The 25,096-nt window shown below is 38.9% G+C and overlaps 1 protein-coding gene across 1 annotated transcript; it reads left to right on the top strand.

Moving 5' to 3' along the window:
- Positions 1-75: 75 nt before the first annotated feature.
- POP1 (POP1 ribonuclease P/MRP subunit) lies at positions 76-21,944 on the top strand. Its single transcript, XM_054639897.2, has 15 exons — positions 76-328; positions 2,817-2,993; positions 3,829-4,004; positions 6,228-6,476; positions 7,027-7,114; positions 7,416-7,591; positions 8,218-8,468; positions 8,601-8,694; positions 9,471-9,582; positions 10,533-10,652; positions 15,684-15,799; positions 17,116-17,307; positions 18,216-18,370; positions 19,094-19,435; positions 20,239-21,944. Exons 1-15 carry the CDS (start codon positions 208-210, stop codon positions 20,897-20,899), a joined length of 3,030 nt encoding a protein of 1,009 aa, XP_054495872.2. The 5' UTR covers positions 76-207; the 3' UTR covers positions 20,900-21,944.
- The last annotated feature ends 3,152 nt before the right edge of the window (positions 21,945-25,096 follow it).

Here is a 25,096-nt window from a genome sequence, read left to right as displayed (position 1 = left end):
GGGGGCCTCTGGGAAATGTAGTCCTTCAGGGTCTAGCAGGGGAGTGCTCATGCGCGGTGCTGGGGCGTGGGTGTCCACGTGTGGCGGTGGAGGCCGCGCCGCGAGTGAGCGCCGCGTCGGGGTTGGTGCCGGGGGCTGTGGCTGCACCGCCCGCCCAGTTCTCCCCTCCTCTGCCCGCGGCGGAGAGGCTCCGCACCCCCGCTGGAGATGTCTGGGGCGCGGGAGAAGAAGCGAGCCAAGAAGATGAGGAACCAGCCGGCCAGCGTCACGCTGCCCGCAGAGCCGGGGCCCTTCGGCGGCGGCGGGAGCAGAGCCTGCCCCACCCCAGGTACGGCTGTGGGAGCCCCCAGAGCGAGGTCATTCCAAACCCACCCGGACCCGTTCTGTGTAACCTGCTCTATGTGACTCTGCCTTGGCGGGGGGTTGGACTGGGTGGTCTCCAGAGGCTCTTTCCAACCCAAACTATTCTGTACCCTGTGAATATGCCCTTCTCTCTATCATCCCTTCGGTTACATAACGAATCCTTAGAGCTCCTAGTCGTAAAGTGAATTTGGATGTTATACCCTATCCAGTTTCTCCCTTGCTTTTCCGCCAGACCTGGGAGCTGCAGGAGGGGCTGGTGTAGTGGACTGGTGCTGTTTTCCCTCATGCACCAGTTTTCCCTCAGATCTGCATGCCCAGCCAGTTTGCCTCCTGGGGCTTGTGGCTCCTGTATCTGAAGGGTGTTGGCAGGAGGCAGCAAGGCATGTCCCTAAAATGTCAGTGTCCTGGGTTATTGCAGGAGCATTTTGCACGCAGGTAACCTTTGCAGCTAAAGACGGAAGGATCCTGTCATTTGTATGCTAGATGCTCATTTTGTCTTTGAGGTTTGACTTGCATCCTCTATGCTTCAGTCGGACCTCAATTTCCACCAGCACCTTCACATTTAGATATTTTGTTACCTACGTTATTTCTGGGAACAACACCACTTAAAAAAAGACTTGTTACTCTGAGGCCTTCAGAAGTTGACAAATTGCATCTTTGTGATTGAATGAAAAAGCCTTAAGTGTCACTGTGTATTTAGGTAACTGAAGAGTTCCTTAGCAGACAGAATGACATGGCAAATTATGTTCAGCCATGTCTGGGGATTTTTGAATGTCATAACAGGAGTACTGCTAAATTAAATACATTTTTCTAACTTCATTTGTAGCAGGGAACTTCCAAGATTACATGGTTATGTTTTTCCATTCAGTTAAAAGGCATGGATTTTTATCCATGTAGCATCCTTCTCTAGTGTCAGTATCACAGTTTTAAGGAGCTGTTTTGTAGAAACAGAAAAGCAAAATCCTAAATAGGAGTTACAAAATTATGAATCTGTACAGCAGCTAAAATAATTTAAGGTTTTTTTAGTTATTAAGTCAGTGATAGTTTTGCCAAACAGTCTTCTGATTATGATTCTTATGTCCTTCATTAAGAGGTTGTGTTTGTGATATGAGTTAATTTTGGGCTGTATAGGCCTACACAGATTTGCTGACTGAGACAGCTTCCATCCCTCTTTCCCAGCTATTTCCTTCTCACCTTCACCTCAGTGTCTGGAAAATGCTCCTCTCAGGCAAGTGTAAAACCAGGTCAGGACATAAAAGCTAATTTCTGTTTCTACACCAAATTATTTTTTCTGCAGTATTACTCCAGTGTTCTGCATGATGTGTGGTTGCAGCAGGCTACAACAGTACTGCTGTTAAACATAAAACTTCAGTTTCTTGCTTATTTGAAATGGAAAAAAGAGGTTCTTTGCCTTTTAAAGTCTCATAAATTGAGATGCTGCTGAATGTGAATCTGCTCCTGGCTGGTCTTCACACCAATGGTAGCATTTTTGGGACAAAGGGACAGGCTTGTTTAAGAAGCTGATCAACCTGAAAACTGTTTTTTTTAATCTCTCACTCCATTTCTGTGGACACACAGAAATGATTTTCATTTTAACTAGAGAAGCTCCCTGAATGCTAATGTCCCTTGTTCTCTCTAGCACATGTCTTGATGTAGTGGATGGGGTGATAGGAATGGCTGTCTGGAGCTTTTTTAGTTGGATTGTCCAGCATGAACTGCCTGAGAACCATATCTCCAGTTGTACTAGAAATCCTAATTAAGGCTTAACTGAACATAAAGTTATATAACCTAATATATAGTATTTGTTAGGCTGAATGTACACTGCTGTTTGAACAAGGACTTCAAGGCCCTTTGAAACTTTAGGTACTTGCTAGGTTAGCTTAGCACTCCTGAAAGGTATGTCTGTACTTTAGAAAGCTTTACTGTAGGCTTTAGTTATTTAATTTCAGTATTGGTTTAAGTGCTTGTACCAGACAAGTAACTTACTGCACCAACATACATGTATCATGCTTACCTTAATTATTGCTCTAAAAGAAATATATATCAGGCAAGAAAACATTTGCTTATAGAAAAAAAAAAATCAAGGAGCAAGTGGAAAAAATAACTGCTGTTTTGTTACTAAAACTCTGACAAGACAGTATTAAAAATCACTATGATGTTGCATGTACTGATTTTGCTCTGACTCTTGGAGGTAAAGTCTGGATTGTGTACCATTTTCAGAGCATGAAAAGTTACTTATTCTACCACAAGTTTGCTTCAGGGCAGTGTAAAATTCTTATTTATTCCTGTAAGAGAGAACGTAATTCTTCTGATTTCTGGTGGCTTTTTCAGTTATATGGAGTAAATACAATAGGAGTCTGCAATGCAGTTTTATGAGGAAAGACTAATAGAGGTATTGGTTACTCAGACTAATTTGTGTTTCTCTAACCTCTTTTCATCTCTAAACCTTCCAGATGTTCGTTCTGAGCAGCAGCAGCAGCAGAAATTTTCAAATCAGTCATCTGGGCCTTCTTACAGGAAAGACCAATATTTTTCAAAGGGGCAAAGTAGAGGAGAGAGAGGCAGAGGAAGAGGAGGATGGCAAGGAGGACACCAGAGTGTATCTGAGGGGATGCCAAAATACATAACAGGTTTGTATATGTGAAAAGGTCATAATTAATCTGTCCAGGGCAATTTGCTGGTGATTAAGTTTGCTGTCTTTGTTTTTGTGCAAGAGCAAAAATTAGAACTGATGCTATGTTCTCTGTTTTTCGTGATTTTCTCCAAAACACAGAAGTAGTTGTGAACTGGAATGAATGACTAGCTGTTGTTCAATGGGTCCTTTCAGACTTTGGAGTGGAAAAGTTACACCTGCTTGTAGTGAGGGAATATGCATTTTGGCTTCTGTTTGCCAGCAAAATGAGTACTGACAGTCATCTGCTTTTAATGTAGCCAGTGAAACTGATTTTGCTCATGGTGTAAGTTAAATATAGCTTTTTGTCTAACAGAAGGTTTATTTAGGAGAGCAAATCAGCTATGCAAAATATGGCAGTGCTGTGATAGTATATACACTTCCATAAACATGAAATGACATCAAGCTCTGGATTTTTATTCCATTGTTTCAAAACAGTCTGTAATATGTGACTGCTTCTGTTTTTTTTCCATGCTAAAGATTTTTTTCATCTCCCTGAATACCACCTGAAAAGATTGCTATTCTAATTTAACAAAGAAGTATTTAATGCAAATGCAAATTGTTGGTTAAACATCTTTGAGATTCATTCATGTATAAATATTTGCTTGACCATATCTGTAAACTTCAGGATATATAAAGAACTGAAATTTCTTCAGTGACAGTGTACAGTACTTACTTTTATGTCAAGAAGATATTGGACTGCTGTAGTAGGATTAATTCCATAATTTACGTGTAGTATCGTCCTCTGTTTTTTTTGCTGTTTGTCATGCTCTGATGCAGTTCTTTCATTCCAGTGTCTGCCTTTGCTCAAGCTCGTGCTGCTGAGATCAGTGCCATGTTGAAAGCAGTTTCACAGAAGTCTTCCAACTCTCTGGTGTTCCAGACCCTCCCTAGGCACATGCGAAGGCGAGCAATGAGTCACAATGTTAAACGCTTACCCAGGCGGCTCCAAGAGATGGCCAAGAAAGAGGTATAAGTGTGTTTCACAGCATTTCATGTAGTGGGCACAGCCAAAGCACAGTGTTCAGCTCTGCAGTTGTTAATGTTCAGACTTGAACTTCTGCCAGACTTCCCTGAGTACCCTAAACTTTGATTGAGGTTTGGGTTGAATGCAGGAACACCTCAATTTCAGGTGGTAACTCAAGTAGGTCTCACTAACCACCTGGCTTTGTGATTACTGGACATCTTGAAAAGTTCTTAGAGTAGTGATAAAAGAGTCCTCTGCAGGAGAGGTTGTTCAGGTGGTGCACTGGTCCCAAGTGGTCCAAGAGTCCTCAGTAAGACCTGTCTGCCTTGCACCCCAGCACAGCTTTAGGATGTGACTGTGCCAGCCTCAAGCTAGCACAGCTGACGCCATGGTTCAAATGTTACAGCTCAAAATGTGGGGGATACACTGGGGTTGTTGGCAGACTGCATGAAGTTTAAGACTTAAGTTAGACTGACAGTCCTAACAGTCAGCTGTTAGGACTGACTAGTCCTAACAGCTCATGGAACTCATTTTGTGGCAGTATCTCAGCATTTAGTCAGAATATGCCTATGGGGATTACTTGCTCCTTACTCACTGTGGCCTTCCTGTGTGTTTAAAAAGGAAAACTAAAAATTATTTCAGCAGGATGTTACTGGTAAATGATCTTTCCAGCGTTTGGCATTGATCACTTTATAATGTCTCAGAATTCTTAAAGTAATCAATTGAGTTTACTTGGTAAATTTTGTCTGTATTAGGGTTGACTGACAAATTTATTCTTTGCATTCTTTTTTTCTTTTGCATTGTCTTTAAGTTGAGACCTTGCCCCCTCCACATTGAGTTCCTGAAGATGATTGTTCATGGTTCAGAAATCATTTTGGATACTTCTCTGCCACACACCAATTACATGTTTCTTAGGGTGTTTTATTGGATCTTCACAACCTGTATCCCATTTTACTGTTTTGGTTCACATTCTTTTTGCTTTGTCAGACCTGACAAGAGATGCAGTTTGGGCCTGTTTTCTGGAAACTGAAGGAAGAAGGCATGGACTGTTTTGCATAGTTATGTGTTATCCTTGTTAAATCTAGATTTCTCTAATGTTTATGTTTCGTTCTTTTGTGTCCTGCTTTAACTCCTTTCATATGACAGCCTTTCTGACTTCTGTGTACATGCTCACATTTCCTCTCCCATTGGATTTTTGAGATTATTTAATTGGCCCTGGTGCAGCTGTATTTCTTCTGCTACATTTTCTGTCTTCAGGTCTTTTGGTGTGGCTTATGTGTTTGCACCGGCTCACGTTTTCTTGCAGCTCGTCGTATCTCTGTTACTTGTTTTTGTACAGGTTCTGCCTATTACTTTTCAGTGTTTAATCTACATCTTCAAAATTAACTGTTACAATTCTGCTGCATTTTCTTCATTTGTCTTAGATCCTTTATCTTGACCATATTCATTGAAACGTTTATCTGGACCATCTCTTATCTCTTCAATAAGCTTAAAGATGTATATTTTTTACCTACAATGCCACATTCTTTTTTCTCTAATTGCCTTTCTGAACCAGTCACCTATCACTGATCCAGTGGCTTGTATTTCCTTCTCTATGATGAATGATGGGTCTGTTGCTATTCTTATAACCAGTGGTCTGTTGTCAAGTATTTCTTGGTGAAGTCCTATTTCTTTGTACCACTTTTCTTCACAAAAAGAAAAATCAAACACTGATTGAGTCATGCCTTCCTCTCTAGTTGTGCATCTATATGTAATAGTTCAGACCTTGATTAGGTCTGGTTATCAAGAATTTGTCAGGATATTGCCACACTCCTCAGTTGTCAGCTTCTATAAGTTGTAGAACTGACAGGGTCCTTTCTGTCAGTCTAATAGTCTGTACTGCTTCTGAATGAGCTCCAACCTCCAGGCATTTTCCATGTTACATTGATTTATTCATGTAAATATATTGATGGGTGGCAAAAACTTCACACAGGAAGTAGCAGCACTTACTGTTCACTGTTAAGTTTCTGAATGTGTGGGAATTTTGTTTTATATATGGGTTTCAGTCAAACCTTGATGCACTTCTGTGGGTGTGATTTGCACAGAAAATCTCAAAGTTAGTTACCCTCAAGAGTGATCCAACATAGTATAACTTAATGTTAGTGCTTCCTGTATTCTAATATTTCAGCCTTTTTCTTTTCAGATTTTTTTTGAGATTTATTTCAATGTCCTCTCTTCTAAAAACAGGCAGAGAAAGCTGTACATCAGAAAAAAGAACAGTCAAAGACTAAATGCCGCAAAGCTAGAAGACGCCACATAAATTTGGTAGCAGAGTTTAATCACAGGCAAAGAAAGAATATTTGGCTGGAAACCCATATTTGGCATGCAAAGAGATTTCATATGGTAAAGAAATGGGGATACTGTTTAGGAAACAGCCCTACAGAGAAGAGCTACAGGGCTTGTTACCGAGCCATGACAAAGCAATGCCTTCTTCAGGTACCACCTCTACATGTTTTGTTTGATATTTTGCCAGGGTGAAGTAATCAACTGCTTAGTTATAATGAATATTTCTGTCTCTGTGAAGTACTGTTGGGTCAGCTTTTAATAAGACTGCCAGGTATGAAATGAATCATTTTATAAGTGTAATTCTGGGTGGCAAGTTTCAGAGAGAATAAGATGAGGCTTTAAAGGATTCTTATAGTAACTATGAAATACTGAAATACTGCATTTTCAATTTTCTCAAGAGTGAAGACATTAACTGAATCCTTTTATCATCTACCTGAGCAGCTATTGAAGAGAGAAAATTTATTCTATGTCCTTTTTGATCTGTTGGTTTGAGAGGCAGATTGGCCCTCAAATGAGAAATGCCTCACCACTTTCCTGCAGCTATTAATTTTAAGTTAAAAAGAAACTCATCTCACTTTGGCAAACTTTGGAAAATAAAAAATTTCTACTTAAGTGTAAATTGTGAAGCCCTGTCTGATCCTTTCTTAACAAGCTCACTTTAAAGAGTTATCCTCACTTTGACCCTATCATATTGTTTCAGGACTTATCATATTATTGTTGCCTGGAGTTGAAGGGTAAAGAGAATGAGCTTCTGAAGCAACTTGCTCGAATATGTAGCATTGACACAGGTAAAATTTACATAGTTCAAAATAAAGATTCTGAATAGACTAAAGGATGACACATCCTTTTCGTTTTTTTAGTAATGTATCAGTAGTAGTTACTCAATAGTAGTAACAGAGTTGATACTGATTTTGAGTGAAAAATGTGATTAAGATGTCGTAGAGGACTAGACATTTTTATTTCAATGGCTTATTAATAAACTAATTATGTTACAACATCAGCTGCTCAGCAGCCAGACTGAATTTCAATTTTACTTTGTTTATTAAACAGCATGTTATTCTGTTCTTCAATAAGTATCTTCTTTTTTAGGATTGACATTTCAAGAGGCTTCTTGTCTGTCTGGGAGATTTGAGGGGTCCCTGAATCTTTACCGAGCAGATCGCTATCCTGAGGATATGCTTGGTCCTGTTACATTTATTTGGAAGCCCAGGGATGGGTCTGAAAACAGACAGTTGTGGATCTGGGTGCATCCAGCTCTGAAGCAGGTATATTTCCTATATAGTTGAACTCTTATTTCTTTATGTATTGTGCATTATTAATGCTAAAGAAGTCATCTGAAAAGTATGGAAGAACTGGGTACAATACATGGCTTCAGGAACTAAAAGTTGGAAGACTATCTCCCCTCTAACAATATTCATGTTCTGCACCTTGTTCTTATAAAGCTTGTACAGAAGGTGTGTGCTGCTGAGGTCTTTAGTGTTTGAGCTTCTGAAAATATTTTTAGTGTAACTTGCTTCAGGATTTATGTGCAATATGGTGTTGGTTGATTTACATCCTTTCCACTGGCACCCCCAGCAGGCTAAGTTCAGTACCATCATGGATAATTAAATTCTGATACTTAGCTTTAAAAAAAAAAAAAAGAAAAAAAGAAAAAAGTAAAATCTTGTGCACAGGCAATTTTTCTTACGTTAATTTTCAAGAGAACAAATTCTTAGCAACTTTCAATATTACTTTCAGCTTTTCTTAGCAAGCCCTTGACTTCAGCAGAACTAAATTTTATTACTTGAAATCCACATAGGAAAATTAAATAATGGAGTATAATTTTCAAAAGTATACTTAAGGTTTGCAGTGTACTGCATATCATCCTAATCCAAACTCCATTTTTCTTAAGGACATACTGAAGGAGTTGAAAGCAATTTTTCAGTGTTCAGAGCCTGAAGAAATCTGTATTTCTGAGCCTGTTACAGCATCAGTTCAAGAGGAAAAACAAGTGGAAGTTGTTACAAGCCTTGGCAATAAAAGAAAGAAGGAGGATAAAGAAGGAGAAAAGGCTGTGCCAGTGAAAAAAATAATTGGTGACGGCACTAGAGATCCATTCCAATCCTACTCTTGGATCTCACGGACTACTGGCGTTGCAATCAGGTTTGTTCACAGTAGAGTCAGAAGCTGTGGCCCATAACCACATAACACTGGCTGCATTTCTGGCTTAACAGTACTGGGGAAAATAATGTGTGTTGTACAATTGCACATTCACCTGTAACTTTGCCATTTCAGTGACAGAAGCATGGAGATTCTGAGATACCGGCTGATCGGCCCATTATCACACTCCATCCTTACAGAGACCCTGAAGGCAGCTTCTGTCCAAACAGTAAGGAAATTGACTTTGCATGTTAGTGTAATTTTGGTAATGTTCTTAGAACGTGCAAGCTTGTTTTTTGCTAGAAAGACCCATAAATTATCTAGCTTTCCTTTTCATAAAGGCCAACCTATGTATGACCCTGGTGGCTTCTCTGTTTTGAGCCTCTTGACTAATGCTGATCTTCTTCTCAGGAAGAGCTCCCACCTGGATTTTAAATGGGAGTAGGAAGAAAATACAAACAGTGGTGCTGAGCAGGCTGTGTAGCTTCTGCTGAGAGGTCCAGAATAATTCATCCTCCTTTTGACAAACCACACATCCTGTTTCTCAAGCTATGAGCTAGAGCACCTAAAACCAGGGGGCAAGACATGTAAAGTACAAAAAACTTACTTGTTTTCAATCAAATATGGAGTTTCTCCAGGATTTAGGTGTTTCATCCACTTCCTGGTATACAGCATCACTGTGGTTTTAATGTTGTTTTTTTTTTTTTTCGTCTCTTGAAGCAAACATGTTGAGGTCATGACATCTCTGGCTTTCTGTAAGAAATAATTAGTGACAGAATTAGGAAGCATTGTGGATTGTTTTATTTATTTTTGGAATACAGGTTACAGCTTATTAGAGATTATTGTAAAGTATAGGACTATACTTCATCAAGAAAAAATTACTTTGGTTTAAAACTTGAAGAGGAGGAAGGTGACTATAGTGTTTAAGGCAAACTGAGACTGAATTCATACTGATAGAAAATAATGAATAACCATTTGAGTTTAATTAAATATGTTGTTTTCCAGGAGATGGCAGATTCAGAAACAGAACTGAATAACTGGTGGGTAGAAAACTGCAAGGACTCTGAAAAAGTATCTCTTCATCAATGTCAAAGTGCTATCTTTGAGCTATTGGAAGGTATTTGGGCATGTGGGTGCTATTGGTGGAAGGGGGGGAAACTTAAAATCTAGTGGTCAAAATTGACATGCCAGTAAAGTTGACTTTATTTTGTACATGCTTATTTATTGGATGATCAAGATAGTGATGCCTTTGAGAATGTGCTTAGGTACTTGTCAGGGCATGGCAAAGAATTGAAAATGTTACATTGCGGGTATTTAAGGGAATTTAGAATCCTCTGTGTAGTTCAAACTCTTAATAGAGAAACTGAATCCTGTTTGTTATCTTCATGAACTTAGATTTGGGATTGCTGATGGGATATACAGTCTGATGTATACTCTCACTCTCTCTCACCATACACTTCAAATTAAGACAATAAGTTGTACAATACATCGACAGATAAAATGGTAGCCTCCAATCCAAAGCATTATACTTTGTTTGTATATGTTCATTTCTAAATTAACAGTTGTGTATTTGACTGAATTGTAAAGTATCATAAAGTTAACAATATCTTCTCAATTTCTAGCACTGAAGCAGGTAAGGCATTTTAGTAGATCTCAAGCTCTCTGTCCAATGTGAGGCAGTTAAGCAAAGATGAGATAAAACTTTCACAAAGCACTTCTAAATTTCCTTCCTCTTGATGACAGATGTAAAACAAAGGTTGGTTGTTCTTTGAAATTTGTCAAATGCAAGGAATGAATTGAGTCTGTGACAGTGACTTCACTTTATGCTAAATGTAAATGTAATTGCAAACCAAGTCTTGCACTGCTCTTGTTGACTTTTTTGTTACTGGAGATTTAACAAGCATTGGTGAGTTTTCAAAACATGTAAAATAGAGTATTCTGGATTGCTTCACTGGCTTACAGGGGTGTCACATCACTACAGGCAAAAATGTACAAAATACTAGTGCAGAAAAAGATCACAGCTTAATTGGTGGTTTCATGGCAATGTTCATCTGTGTGTTTTTAAAGGGATGAGCTCACCATCAGATATGCCACCAGGTACAATACTTGGCCTCACTGTTGGAGATCCTCGAGTCAATTTGCCAAAAAAGAAGACAAAAGCCATGCCAGACTTTGAAAAATACCAAGGTGAAATCCCTTGTTTATATTATATGAAGAGATTTAGTTTCTCTCTATTCTGTTGTTTTCATTTACTGTCATCTTCTATGGATTGTCTCTTGCTGTTTTCCTCTAGGCTTTGGTTCAAAATATTTCCCATTTCCAGAGCCCCTGGCAGAACAGAAACAGCTTGAAAGTTGCACAGGTTCTAGAACAGCAGTTGTGAGGGAGGGATATGCACCAAAGCTGGTCTTGTGCTCAGTGGAAGCCTCTGTCTGACCATACAGATGATCCAGGTTCGAATCCTGGCAAGGCCAACCAGGTGCTAAAAGCTCCATAGTAAGTTTCTGTTTGGTGTTTAGTCTTCCTGTTTCTCTCTCCAAGAAGATATCTGCTGTTTCTGGTTTATAGGCCCACGATGCTGAAAGTTGCAATTCCACTGCAAAAATTGCAGGATTAGTATTTCAGATGGCCAAGATGCTGGTTATGATAGAAACTGAAAGATGCAAGCATAACTTCTGAAATTTTCATTTCAGTGCTGACTTACACGATGTTTCAGTGCAAAATTCAAATTCATATGGATGTGAATGCCCTCTAAAGATGTGCAAAAGTATTCGCAGGATATAGGGGGGTTTGTGTACGGTGTGGGCATTCCCAATTAGGTTGACTGGACACAGGCTGCCTCATCTAATAGGAGAAACATGATAGCCAGCTAGCAAGCAATAGCAAATAGGACAAATTGAAAGTTCCAGAGACTTCAAAATACTGAATTTCTTTGGTGGTCTGTTTGCAAGACACTAGAATAATCTAGTCTCACATATCACTTAAGTCAGGTTGAACATCTACTTCAGTTACTTTTAGCTCTTTGCAAAATTCTTCTATTTTCATGTTCCTACATCCTCCTATTCTACCCTCTGTATCTAGAGCAGCCTTTCTGTAATTAGTTCTGCTCAGCTAACTTTCTCATCATTAGTTTTCCTCTTGGAAATGCTGCAGCATACATGACCTCTACTTTGGTTCCTTCCTGCTGAGAAGTAAGGTGAGATATGTAGCACTTGCTTACAGATACTGGTTTGAGCTGCTAGAAGACTTAGCTGCTACAGAAAGTAATTTGATGTCTTTCATTCTGCTTGTCATGTCTGTGAGGATGTGTTCAGGAAGGCAAGATCAACAGAAGGCATTTAGGTATTTTAAATGTCTCCTAGTAGTTTCTCTCCCACTGCTGGAGCAGGTTTTCCCTCAGGAAGGATGGCCATGGTAAAGAGGTAATGGTGTAAGATAGGCAACCAAGAGCACCTCTGTGTTTCTTCCTTTGGCTGGGTAGAAATGTCCATCTTCAAAATCTTTCTGCCTTCACTTGCAAAATATCTTCCATACCACAAATACTCAGAAAAGCTGGTGTTGCTTTTTTTTTCCTTCTGAGTCTTTTTTTTTTTTCATAATAAACTTAAAACTGCTTCTGTGCTCTCTGACTTTTATTTAGGAGAAAGAGGAGGTCCTTGTTCAGCTAGCAAGGAAAGGTAAATGGCATAATACTTTGTAATTTAGGTTCTGCTAAATAACTTACTGTTACACACAGCTGAAAAATTTGAGTAAGCAAAAGGATGAAAGAAGACAGACAATACCACTGTCTTCCAGTAGAACTTGCCCCAAAGAAAGACTTCTCTAAGATCTGCAGTTCAATTTCAGTGCTTTTTGTTTCCTCCTTCTGAAAAAAAAATAAATTTATGATCCTTAGAATTACATAAACTTTCTGAGCCTTGATTTTGTTGTGACCTTACTCAGATATAGTAATATTGTGAGCTGACCTCTATTAAAAATGTTAATAGTAATTTATTTGTCTTATCACATCGTGTTTATTGAGCAATAAAAGGGAACGATTGGTGTATTTCACACTTTTTCCCCCTTTTTTGCTTCTTGGACATTTAAGTACTATCAGGATTAATACTAGTAAGATTGAAATAGCACTGTATACATTAGCATACAGGTTCCATATGTATTTTAGCCTCTCTTGTTCTTCAGTACTGTATAAAAGCCAACTGATGTTCTTAGATAAACTTTACTAATTTAAAGATGCATTGTTTGTCAAACGAGTGAATAGTTTAGGTAAGTTATAGCCATCATCTCTGTGTAGGGATTGTCATACATGTAGTCTGTGGAATGATACACATCTGTTGATACTACTTTTTTTCCAAAATGCTGTTCTGAGATACGCCTGTGTAGTTTTTCCCTGTCAGTAATACACTAACAAATCAAATGTAATTTCAGTCTTTCCAAGTTACTTTATCTCTTCAGTGCATATGCATGTGTGCAAGCTGTGTGAACACAGGCTGATTTGGTTTAATTCAAATCAACTGTCATTACTTCTTCAGGCAGGAGTCAAGACTCCTACATGACTGCACATTAGTTCTGTTCCTTTCTCCAGTTTGAAGTACACATCTGACATTTTGATATGTTGTTACTGTCTCATATGGAGAAAACAAATTCTACTGCCTTAAAAAACACTCAACATGGAGTATGGTGAAATGTCTACATAATCAATGAGTGAGATGCATAGAAGAAGAATACACCATGAAACATATGTGAACTAAAGTTCCTTCTGCAGACACAGAGCCTGGGTCCATGCCTGTAAATGCACCTCCTGCAGAGATGTAGGTATCTGTCCCCAGCTGTCCTGATACCCAACCTCCCTGCTGACAGACACAGGGCTCTCAGACTGCTCCCAGGCTGTGTTTCTCTTTTTTTTGTGAAAGGGAGAAAGGAAAGTTTTCAAATAGAACTCTTAGGCCTGTCTTCTAAGGCAGATAATCAGCTGTGCAAATCAGATCAATAGCTTGAAATGGAGCAAAGCCTTCTTCTATCTGCCTGTATTGTCTAAGCACCAACTATTGACACCGGCAGAAGTAGCTTGTTGATGAGCTTCATGTGCTTAGTAGTGCAACTTCCTATTTGCTGTACTAGCCCTAACATCTAAGTAAAGCCCTTTACTTTCACTATTACCAGCAACTTATTCATCAGTAAGGTTATTTCCCCAGAAATCTTAAAATATGGACTGAAGAAAACCGGAGAGAGGTAAGAAGAACTGGTGTGAGGGTTTGGGATTATGATTTGAATTATAGTATGCTTAGTAGAAAGAATAAATTCTCCAGGTTCAGCAAGGGTCAAAGAGAAGGAATGTACCAAGTTAGAGAAGGATATTTTGGGGTAATAAGGATGGTAATAAGGAAGGTAATAAGGTATTGGATGAGTGGTGGTGATGAAAAGAGACTGACTTAAAAGGTCTTTCTCTTGTGGGGCAACAAATATTCATGCCATTATAGAATATAGGAATTGCAAAGAGCTCTGAGAAGATGACAAGGATAGGCTGCCTGAACAGTAGTAATAGAAAGAAATGCTAAAAAAGCAAATAACTTTGCAGTGAATAATTTGCAGTTGAAGGAACTAGAACATGTTCAAGTAATTTAACATAAAGAGATTATGGTGTTCACAAATGCTTTCTGTACAGAAGATGGAAAAGTACTTTCCTTACCTTATGCTTGTAATTATGTGCCCTTCCCCCTTGGTTATCTGTAAGAGTCAGGAAGTCATTCCCTAGCACCACACACAGTTTTGTTGCTCTTTTTCTCCTTTTGAGGCATTCATACTTGCTTTCTCTCCAGACAGAATGTGCTTTGCCTGTAGGAGTGTTGAGCTCTCTTAGGTTCCTGCTCAGTTTACTGTTCTTAATTCTTGGTCAGAGAAGGAATTCTTCTGCTTAATTGGCAAGGATTCCTTTTTTAGTTTTATTGTTCTTAATTTGAAGGAATGCCACTGTAATCTGATAATTTATTTTGCATTTCTTTTCCTCAGATAAATCTAGCTTATTAAATAAGCAAGAATGCATGGCAAGTATCAGTAACATCACCAAACTGTCACAAGTGCTGCAGTAGTTAGTATTTCTTGTGAAGGATTTTGCAACTTTTTGTAATGAGTGCATCTTAAAGACTATGGATTTTAAAGAAATAATTATTGCAGTTATGTTTGGCAGTACCTATTGGTAGGTACTTTTAGTACCACTGAATAATCCAAGTCTTCTGTCTTTGAGTCTTTGTCTACATTACATAGAAAAATTAGCAGACCCTTTTTTAAAGAGACTTAAATAATTTTCAAAAACAAAACAAACCCTGACATCCTACATATTAAAGGAACATGTTATGTTCCTTTAATATGTAATACCTTGTGGATGATGAAATGAGGAGCAATCCTTCTTAAGATTTTAATCACAAAACTATTAATAGGTTCATTGTATTGTTTCTTGGTAAGAATTACTTTACTTAAATGGATGAGCATTCACTGTGTACTGTACATTGGAGGCTGTTAATCCTTAGATCACTAAAGGTAGGTACAGATTTTCTTTGCTTTCCTTAGATTGTAAAACTGAAGAAGAGATAGGTTATTTAATACTTCAGCCATCCACTCTGAAGCTGCAGTTGTTTTCTTCAGTAATGTACACAGCTGTTGGTTTGTGCAGGCATAAGCAATAGTCCTTTTGTTGAAGCACACAGCCTGAAAGGATCCCGAGCAGGAAACTAGTACTAAATAATTGTTGTAGGCTAAGCATAGCCATACAAATGTTTCCTGTATGTACATTTCTTAAAGGTAACTCTTGCTTCTCTTACAAGTTTACTTAGGCAGACTTATTTCAGGCTTTATAATGTTGCTCTTTCTGATTTTTACTGAATCTGTTGAGCTTCACACTCTGCCAGAAAGGCCAGATTCCAGAATATCAAAGGTGGTCTGTAAAGATCTAGTTTACATTGCCAACAGTCATGTCTTTTGTTAAGAAGAAACGCTGGTGAGAAGATACCAGGTTAGTCTTTCTAACACTAACACTTGATTTCATATTTTGTGTTTAGAAAAACATGTAATAGTAAGATGTGCCAGAAGCAGGGATGCTTGTCGAGCTTTTAATAGGCTTTTCTTGGTTGTCTGCTCATTATGATATGGAGGTGGCTTTGGTAATTTGGTACTTAAACCACAAAAATTGTTTGAATTTTTTTTAAAGGTTCTTTTCTTTTGTAGATAATGATAAAGTTAGGCAGCTGTACCTGAAGGGTGTACCTGCAGACTGTGCTCACAGCTTTATCTGGGACCATGACATCTGTAAGAACGTCACTGAAAATAAAATCTCAGAGCAGGTAACTCAGTAGGTGGATTGCCATCGAGGAAAGGGTTCATGGAGTCCATAGAAGGAGACTCTTGAAGTTTGTATAAATCTAAGATTAATCAATAGCTTCCTTAATGTCATATTGTCCAGCTGCTGACATGATGTGATTTTTTGTAGCCTTTGCATGATGTTCTTGCACAGCCATTGACCATGGGTTCAATTAAAAGAAAGCTTTATTAGATTGCCTGTGGGACTGTAGTTGTAGGTTTACATAACAGAAAAGTTTGGAATTGGATTTTCATACGTCACCTTGACTTGTGTAGCAGAAAAGAGTGACACAGGAAGGCTCTGGCCTTCAGCTGTAGGCAGGATGATTCTTTTGAGTGAAAGAACTGTGGAAGCTGAAAGGAAAGAAATCCTGTTTTTCTGAACTGCAGCACACTGTGCTGTGGGTGTGCTGGGCAATAACTTGTGATTTGTAGAGAACTTCCAGTTTGCGGGTTTGAAATCTCCCATCTTGCCATTTTCATTGACAATGGAGGGCAGCCCATAAAGTGCATGGATAAAAACGTGATTTAGTCCCAAGAGCTGATAAACTTTTGCCACCATTGTAATCAGAAAGAGAAAACATGTGGCAAATGGCAAAAACATATTTTCAAATATTCTTTCTGAAATTTAGTTTGTGCTCTTTCAAACTGTCTGACATAGTGTAAAAAAGTAGAGTACTTAAAAATAGTACACTGCACATGACAGTTACCAGAGCAATCTTTTTGTATGTGACAATCTTTATATATATAAGTGTTTTTTTATGCTGTCATGAAATCTAATGTTTACCTGATAAAACACAGGGAGCTGGATGGTTTGTTTCTTCATAAATATATTTTTAATGTGGTACAATGGGATATAACAACTGGTGATTGACAAAACCTCGGTGCCAGCATGCTTTGTGTGAAACTGTTTGATGACCAAACTTCTTCCCCTCTCCTTGGATATAGTTCAGATTTACTCTGTGTATTGACAGACTGAAAGCACCTGTTCAATCTGGTGTTGTGTACAAGTGTATAAACACAAAGTTGCAAAACTTGATTTTCCTCCATCATCTATGTTGTACCTTGTACCTACTCTTTATGAAGGACTATGGAAGTAAGAAGGGGAGAAAAAGGGTGTTTAATATTCTTTTCTAAAATAACTTCTCATGCCTTGATGAAATTCTGTTAAAATATATAGTGTATTACTACTATATTTTTCCTAGCTGTAAGCTCACCTTTTCTCTGTGTCTTGGAAGGGTATCTGGAAGAGGGAAGAAGAATGGTTATTAACTTATGGGAAATGTCTCCTTCTTCTCAGGATTTAAACTGTATGAGAGCTCAGTTACTGGTACCTGGATCACACCTTGATTTGGGTCCTTGTGAGTCTAAGATTCCCATACTGTTGGTGCAGCAGCCAGGGAAAATGGCTGGAGAAGATCGACCAGGATGGGGGAGTGGCTGGGATGTCTATCTCCCAAAGGGCTGGGGCATGGCTTTCTGGATTCCTTTTGTAAGTAACTTTGATGGCAAATTTGATAATTTATATAATTTAGTTTAAATTAATTGATTTTAGAGAGTGTACTTCACATTGTATAACCAATTCCCAATTACAGGATCAAAATTTCACTTCAAAAAATTGTGTATGACCTGGTTCATGACAGAAGCTTGGCCTTGAAACTTAAACTATAGCTTTCCATGTCTTCTCTTGGAAGACAGCTGTGCCCACGTACAACTATGCCCACATGGCAGTCTAGAAGCAGCAAATCAGCGGGGAGTCAGGAGAGGCAGCTGAAGCTATACCTCTCTGTGTTTCTACAAGCATATGCCTCTAAAGAGAAATCATTTGGTGCCTGCTGCTAATCGATTTCCAGCTTGGCTATCTACACCTCTGTCACCAAATTAGCTTCTGATTTGGGAGAGAGCTTAAAACAAAGTTTGAGTTCAGCTTGAATACTCCTTTGATGCTGTTTGAAGCATCCTGCTTTGAGTGTTTAGGTGGCAGTTTTTATACCTTTCTGCAGTTAAAATTATGCTTTTGAATGTTCAGGGGATTTAGTTACAGTGATACCTATTGTATGGTTAAAATACATTGGGCAGTGGTTGTTGAAGTAATTCAACATTCCAGGGCAATGTCCAACATCAGAACCTGTGAAATTCTCTTCAATTTTGTTGATAGTTTTGCAGAATTAAATTTAAAGCATGAATAACTATTTTGTTGAAATTAGCATTTAGAACTGTAGAAACCATGCTTAAGTTTATTTTTTAAAGCTTAAGTGTTACTTTCAGTTTTCTAAGGAAGTACCCTCTGAGCATTAATGTTTTGTTTCAGCTAGGAACCTGGAATCAGTTCAAACGTTGCTTTTTTGATGTTTGTTTTTAATTTTTGTGTTTGGTTTTTGTGTTTGATTTTTATAACAGATATATCGAGGTGTACGAGTCGGTGGCTTGCAAGAGGCATTGAAGCATTCTGAATACCAAAGAACACCTCACACTCCAAATGATTTCCCAGACTGCCAGGCAGGAATGCAGTTTGCCAAAGAACTGGAAACAAGTCTTCTTGAAAAATTCAAACGGTAACATTAATTTAAAAATTGGTGGTAAGAATGACAAAAATGACTACTGCTTAAAATATTCCCTTAATTATCTGTTGTTGTATTCATTTAGACTTGGACTTTTTGAGATCTTTCACCAGAGTTTTAGGAATCCTAGATATATTTAACTCTGCTAAACAGAGCGTATAAATTAAACCCTTCTATTCCCAGAGACATGCTCAGTTATAGAGCTGTAACAAGGCTGCATAGCAATAAAATAAACAAAACTATTTTCAGATACCTAAGCAGCAAATGGGGGAGGAGGTAAGAGAATGCAAAGGAGTATGTCCAAGTATGTACCAAGTGTTAAAGAATAAAGTAAATTAAGAGGTACATTTTGGTATCTAATTTTAAATATCAGGCATTCTGAAGATTGCATTCATTTTTACTGCAACAAAGAGAACTCTTAACCATGAGTTTGGAGTAGCTGGAAGTGTCCTCTGCACCAGCTGGTGTTGGTTTCCCTTCCAGATAGGAGGGGAAAATAGGAGAAATTCAGAGGAAAAGGTGGTGGTGTCAGTCACAGCAGATAGATGTTTCTAGCATGGCTGAAAAGACACAGTAGACATAAATACAGCAGCATTTTCTAGACTGTAATTTTAAAAATGTTGTTCAATGAGGTTAGAAAGTTAAGTGCATTCCCTTTCTGATTTAAATACTTGATTTTGAAAATATTCTTACCTACTTATTTGATTTATCATTTAGACGTCCACCTGCAAAAAGGGCAAATTATGTCAAGCTGGGCACTCTGTCTCCTTTCATCTGTCCTTGGGGGCAGCTGACCAAGAACTGGGAAGGAAGAATGAAAGCTTCAGGAGGATTTTTATGTCCTTCTTCCCCACACCCTGACTGCTGCACAACTGAAGGGCAGACCCTTTGTGACCCCAAGGCAGAAGGGGTCAGAGAAGCTTCTCCTGAGAATGGTGAGGCAGAGGAGACCATGGAAATAACAAGTTCTGAAGGTGCCCTAAAGACAGAGGATCTTACAAGCACCCAAGATTTTGGTGAGAGATACGAAACTAAGACAAGTGACTTTATTGTTCTCAGGTATGACAAAATTATACACACGTTTATTTCTTTATTGGTATTGAATTGGGGAAAGGAAGAGCTCAGCCTTGATTATTAACATGAGAGAAATATTTCATCCAAATACAGTGAGATTTAATAGTTTTGTCACAAATCAGAATCTGCTGTTGAGTGGAAATCCTGCTTTTCTCCAGCAAACTTGATGGCTACATAAAGAAAACTCCTTAAAGTATCTTAAGTTTAACACTTTGGAGTTTACTGTGTTTTTAGAGTTTAGATATTCTGTCTGCTTCCAGGTCGGTGGAGCTTTTAGAGGCTCATGTTTGTGATTTTAGGACTGTTGGCTGTGAAAATCATCTTGCATTCTCTTCCCTAATACATCACCACAGGTGATTCTTGCACTCTTTAACAAGGTCTCCAGAAAATAGAGAATCCCCCGCATTCCAGTGCAACACATGAGGGCAGCAACAGTATTGGAAAGTGCCTGAGCACAGGTCTTTCATTTTTGTGTGGTTACCAGGGGAAGAAAACACTGAAAGTTCTGGACTGCATTAGTGTCACTGGAGATTTTAGAGTGTTTGTGGTTTTAACAAGCTTTGGGGGTTTTAACAAGTAATGTCTCCTTCCTTCTGAAGACAACTCATGAGTTCCACTCACCAAAGTTCTTTTTAGGCTAAGAGTGATACAATTACCAGCTTGGAAAGTTACAGAAAGCTCCAGGGCTTTTTTTAAGTGTGCTCTTGAAGATATGTGGGGTCCTGGATTTCTGTTAAACTGCTCATTAGTAACTATCTGTGATGTTTGTTTTCAAAAATTTTTAATAGGAGTGAGAAGCTATTAATGCAGCTATCAGCCTGGTGTTACCCCACTGCTGGGAAGGATCGGCGGATCCGCCTTATTTCTCGGCTGGGACAGAAGGAAATGACTGAAGATGTGTTTTTGCCAATTTTGATGAGTTACCCAAGAGCTCTTGTCTGGGTCAGTTTGTCACTCTTGAGAAAGGGGAACCCTGAATTGCATGCCATGATTTGCATCCCAACAGAAGATGACTTGTTGCACCTCAGCAAAGACAAACTCTTTTGTGGTCCACAAGAACCCAAGCATCGTGACATATTCAAAGACAAGGTACAGAAGCAAAAAGAGGAGAAGAAGAAGAATAAGAAAAAGGATGTGAAGTCCCTAGAGAGTGACCCTGCAGGCATTCCAGATGAAGAAGCAACTGAGGACCATGAAGACCTCGTTCTCGGTCTTTGGTCAGATGCTCTCCCAGATGTTACTTCCCACTGCTCCAGGACTGTCTTGGGGTATGTCACTCGAGGGGATTTTTCATTGGCTGTAGGCTGTGGAGAAGCACTGGGTTTTGTTAGCTTGACTGGGTTAATTTATATGTTACACAAACAGCCAGCAGATAAGAAAGGGCTTGTTTTGTTAAGGACTCCAGCATCTTTACAGTACAGGTTTGCAAGACTTACTATTGAGGTTTAAGCATCATTGCAGTGCTGTAGAATGCCAAAAATACCAAAGAATTTTGTTTTGTATTCTGTGGCCTTTCTGATTTGTCTCAAATTTGAGGTTATTCTGAGCCCAAACAGCTCTATGAAATAATTAAAAAGCTTTTCAGCCTTATTCAAGAAAATAACTAATGCCTAAAGAGAGTAGCTTTTGATGTCTGCATTGCTATGGATTTCTAACAGATCATTATCGTGATCTTCTTTATCTCTAAAGAAGCATATTCTTCCATTTTTTCTCCTCAAAGCAGTGGATGCTATAACAATATACAGGAAATCATCATGTTAATTTTAGAAATCTTTGCTCAGATAGACTTTAAATTTACAGTGCACTTTCACATGTTACTGCATGCAGTCTGATCCAGTGTATATAGCAAGTGGCTTTCCTGATTCCTCATATCTGAATAGGGGTGGCTGCAGTGCAGCAGAGCTATGTAGAAAAAGCTGAATGCTTAAATGAAATACAAATAAAATATAGACCAGCTATGTCATTTTGAATTATAGCAACTGGAGCTTTTAAACTGGAAAGCATATCTGTCTGTCTGTCTTGTCTGTAAGGTAATAAGCCTTACAGATGCAAATTGCTACTGAATGCCACAGTGGGTCAGCACATATTTTCTGTTAATAATAGGGGATATTTTTGTTCCTCAAAACATGAATTTAGTTTTGTATGGAATGTGCTAGAATTGAAGGTTTCTTCATGTTACAGTACGGTTCATGAATGTTGTTCAAATAATCATAAAACTTGTAAAATATGCTATGGGGTAAAGGGAGAAAGGTGTTTGATTTGCCTGGGGTAGTGTGGGTAGGTTGTTTGTGTTTGGTATTTTGTTGTTCGTTTGGTTTTTTTTAATGATAGCCTTAAGCATCTAGCTATTCCTGAGTTAAGGAACTTGAAAAGGAATTTACAGTAATATGCTGTAGTTTAGTAGCAGCATGATACAAATATATGTCAGTTGGTAAAATTATCCTGAAATGATCATGTACGAATAAAAATGTAATGTATTCTGGAGTTAATAGTATATTGACTAAGTTTGATTCTTAGAGAAATTAAGTATGGATTAGTTAATGACTTTTTCTTTCTAAATGTCAGTGTTCAACTTAATTTCCTCTTTCACAGTTTTGTTTGAAAGTCTTAGGCAAATTTATTAATGTTGGCTAGAGTTGTTGGAGGTAAGATTTAGTGTGCCTTACCCCCAAAATTATTAAAATATAGGACCATTTAAATGTGGCACACACATGGGGAAGGAGGAGGAACATCTGATTGCAAGGGAAATATTGGAAGTGGGGCTGGATTTTGTTTTTGAAGTCTTCAGAAGATGGATTGTAGAATGTGCACCAGCAATGGGAGTTGTGGTGGCTTGTGGGAAAGAAAGATGCAGTTTCCAGCACAGCTTGGATTGCAGCTCCCTGAGAAATCATGCTGAATGGCTCTTCACTGCTCACCTTTGATGCACCTGATAAAGCAATCATGGTCCCAGAAAGGTCCTGGGAAGCATCTGCAGGAAAGCCAGCAGATGGCCCCAGAGGAAAGAGTTTGGTTCTGGCAGGGCTGGGATTCACACGCTCCTGGCGTGCGACTGTGAGTGCTGCAGCCTGTAGGTATGTGTGAATAAGGAGCCCCTTAAACTTTACAGCCTGGCTGCTCTGATCAAGTTCTCTCATGGTAATAATCCTGGATTTAATGAACCTTTTGAATTGTAAGCCCAACTGAAATATTTCTAGGATCACAGTTTCCAGTGCTGTGCTTCATGGGAAGAAAGGAGGGCAGGTGATGTTTGTATGATTTTCTTCCCTCATCACCTCCCTCATCTTCTTAATAGATAGATATTTACTTGCCTCAGTAGACCTGGCTTGTATGTGAGAAATAAAGAGAAGCCCCTACCCAAGCTATCATTTTTTCTTTTCTGCTGGTAGATCTTTTGTTCACTGAGTCTTTCCCAGGTTTTTATTTAAAATAAAAAAAACAACATCTGGAGTCTTTCCTTTTTTTTTCTTTCTATTGGTAATTTCTGCCAGGTTTTCATTTTGACACTTCCTGTTACTTTTCTTTGATTTCCGTTCTCTATTTTTGATTTATGATCCTTGTCTCTGGTGAGCCAGTGAACAGAAACTGGAACCCAAGTGCATCCTGTTCTGTAGATCTTGTAATATTGTTACACAGTTGTTTTCCTGTAAGTCAGTGATTTATGCCTTAAGACTTCACTCCTTGTAAAATACACTGCAAACCAGATAAGTTAAAAATGCTCAAAACTCTCAGCCAAAATTTGTCAGAAAAGTACTGTGACTTTATGTAGCTGCAAGGAAATTTTTATCTGTGGTTGCAATTTCCAGATTCCGTGTGTCTCAAGGGTGATTTAGTCATAAAAACCATGTCAACACCGGATAATCAGACTGTGGGTAATTAAACCTGTGTTATCTGTGCATCAGCTGCATAGTATGCCTGTGCTCATCATGTTGAATCAGGTGTAGGTTACAGCACACATCTGCTCTTCCTGCAGTTGCTGCACATTGGTTAACTACCCCAGAGCATCTGGATCAGCTCCTGTGGGCTGTAATGCATGAGCATTTTTGGGAACCTAGGAAGCTCTGGCCTGGTGAAAGCAGCTCTCAAAGCTCTCAGGTTCCCATGCTATCCTCCAGATAACTTTCTCAAAATGGATGCCAGGACAGACCCTTAGCTCTTGTTCTGTGCTTGGCAAGAGCTTTTGGAAGCTGAAACGAAGCACAGAAGGCAATTTTGGCATTCTTTGTAGCACAGTGAGGAGGTTGAATGGTAACACACGGCTCCTGTAGCTCTTTTTGTGGCTCCCTCAGAGCAGCTGTGGAAATGCTGCATTTGACTCACCTGGTGAGGGGTCTTTTCCCAGGCTGAACCACAACTTCCATGGCAGTTGCCTGCTCTGCTGACAGGTGCAGTGACTAATGGACCTACCAAGCTGAGGGCCTCCAAGACACACATTCTTTACCATCTCAAATCCAGAAAATGAGGTTGCAGAGGAGGATGGTGATTACTCTGTGGGATGAAGTGAGGTGGGACTGGGGCCACATTGTTGTGTGTTTATTAAAGATGTTCAGGGCAATCTGTTTAGCAGCCTGTAGGTAATGGGAGAAGTTATCTGGCAGAAAGGCAGCTGGGGTTGCTGAAACAAATCTGGGAAAATAATTGACAGGGTGTTAGACTGCTTGATGGAGATAGAAGCCTTGGGGGATCATGGCATACGCAGACAAAGAGCTGTCAAATTCAGCATGACATTTTTCTTTCAGTGCTCTAAATCTGGAAGAGATATGTCAAACCTGATGGATTCTCATGTCCATGTGAGGTAGGTAGTAGGAACAGAGCCCGGGGGAGTAAACCACCAAAGGCCAATTTCTGAAGCATTAAGACTGAGAAAAGCAGAAAAGCAATTGCATTGTTAAGTTTTCCAAGAAATCAACATACAGAAAATCCCAACCCAAAATCCCATGCTTCTAAATGATATTCTCAGAGGTCAGCAATGTAAACAGCACCCACAAATTACCTTGTGCAAATTCAACTCAGCTCTACTACAGTTCTTTGCACCACTGGTCTCATCAAATTCCTTCAAGAGCGAGTAAAATTTTCTGGAGTAATGAGAACTTAGAAAGGATAGGGGATATGGCCTGAAACCATTTTGTGCTAGCTTTGAAAGTCAGAGCCAGTTTGACATTGGTCAAAATAATGAGTTCAAGGTAGTTTGCAAAGTAGGTGGAATGACAAAAGACAAAGCACAGTTTTTATTTATTGCATTGGATCTCTTCTTAAAGAAATTCAGTTTTTTCTACAGTAGCAATATGCCTGCACAGGATGATTTTTTAAAAGCATTTTTAGACACTCTGAGTGTAACGTCTACCAGCATCAGCTTGCTTGATCCATTCTAGTTGTCTTTTCATCATGGGCTTACAGCAGTGCTGCTATTCTGACTAGCTAAGTCCAGTTCTTAAGAAATAAAATCAAAAAGACATTCAGGACACAACAAGAGTAAAGCAGAGAATGAAAAAGCAGTCTGAAAGAAGAGAGTAACTCAAATTTCATTATCCAAATATGTGAGGATTTTCTGCAACTTTCCAGAAAGGATGGTGCAATTCAGTATTTCATTTCATCTCAAGATCAAATAAGTAGCCAGGATGAGAAAGCTGTTTCAGCTCAGTCCTT

The sequence above is a fragment of the Agelaius phoeniceus genome, chromosome 1 (assembly GCF_051311805.1).
Source record: "Agelaius phoeniceus isolate bAgePho1 chromosome 1, bAgePho1.hap1, whole genome shotgun sequence".
Lineage (NCBI taxonomy): Eukaryota > Metazoa > Chordata > Aves > Passeriformes > Icteridae > Agelaius > Agelaius phoeniceus.
This window is presented reverse-complemented; position numbering and strand designations above follow the sequence as displayed.

Excerpts from the sequence above, each read along its gene's own strand:
- POP1 (XM_054639897.2), top strand. The coding sequence starts at position 208 with ATGTCTGGGGCGCGGGAGAAGAAGCGAGCCAAGAAGATGAGGAACCAG. Across the intron at positions 2,994-3,828 it reads GATGCCAAAATACATAACAG|TGTCTGCCTTTGCTCAAGCT; the intron begins GTTTGTATATGT and ends CTTTCATTCCAG. Across the intron at positions 7,592-8,217 it reads TGCATCCAGCTCTGAAGCAG|GACATACTGAAGGAGTTGAA; the intron begins GTATATTTCCTA and ends ATTTTTCTTAAG.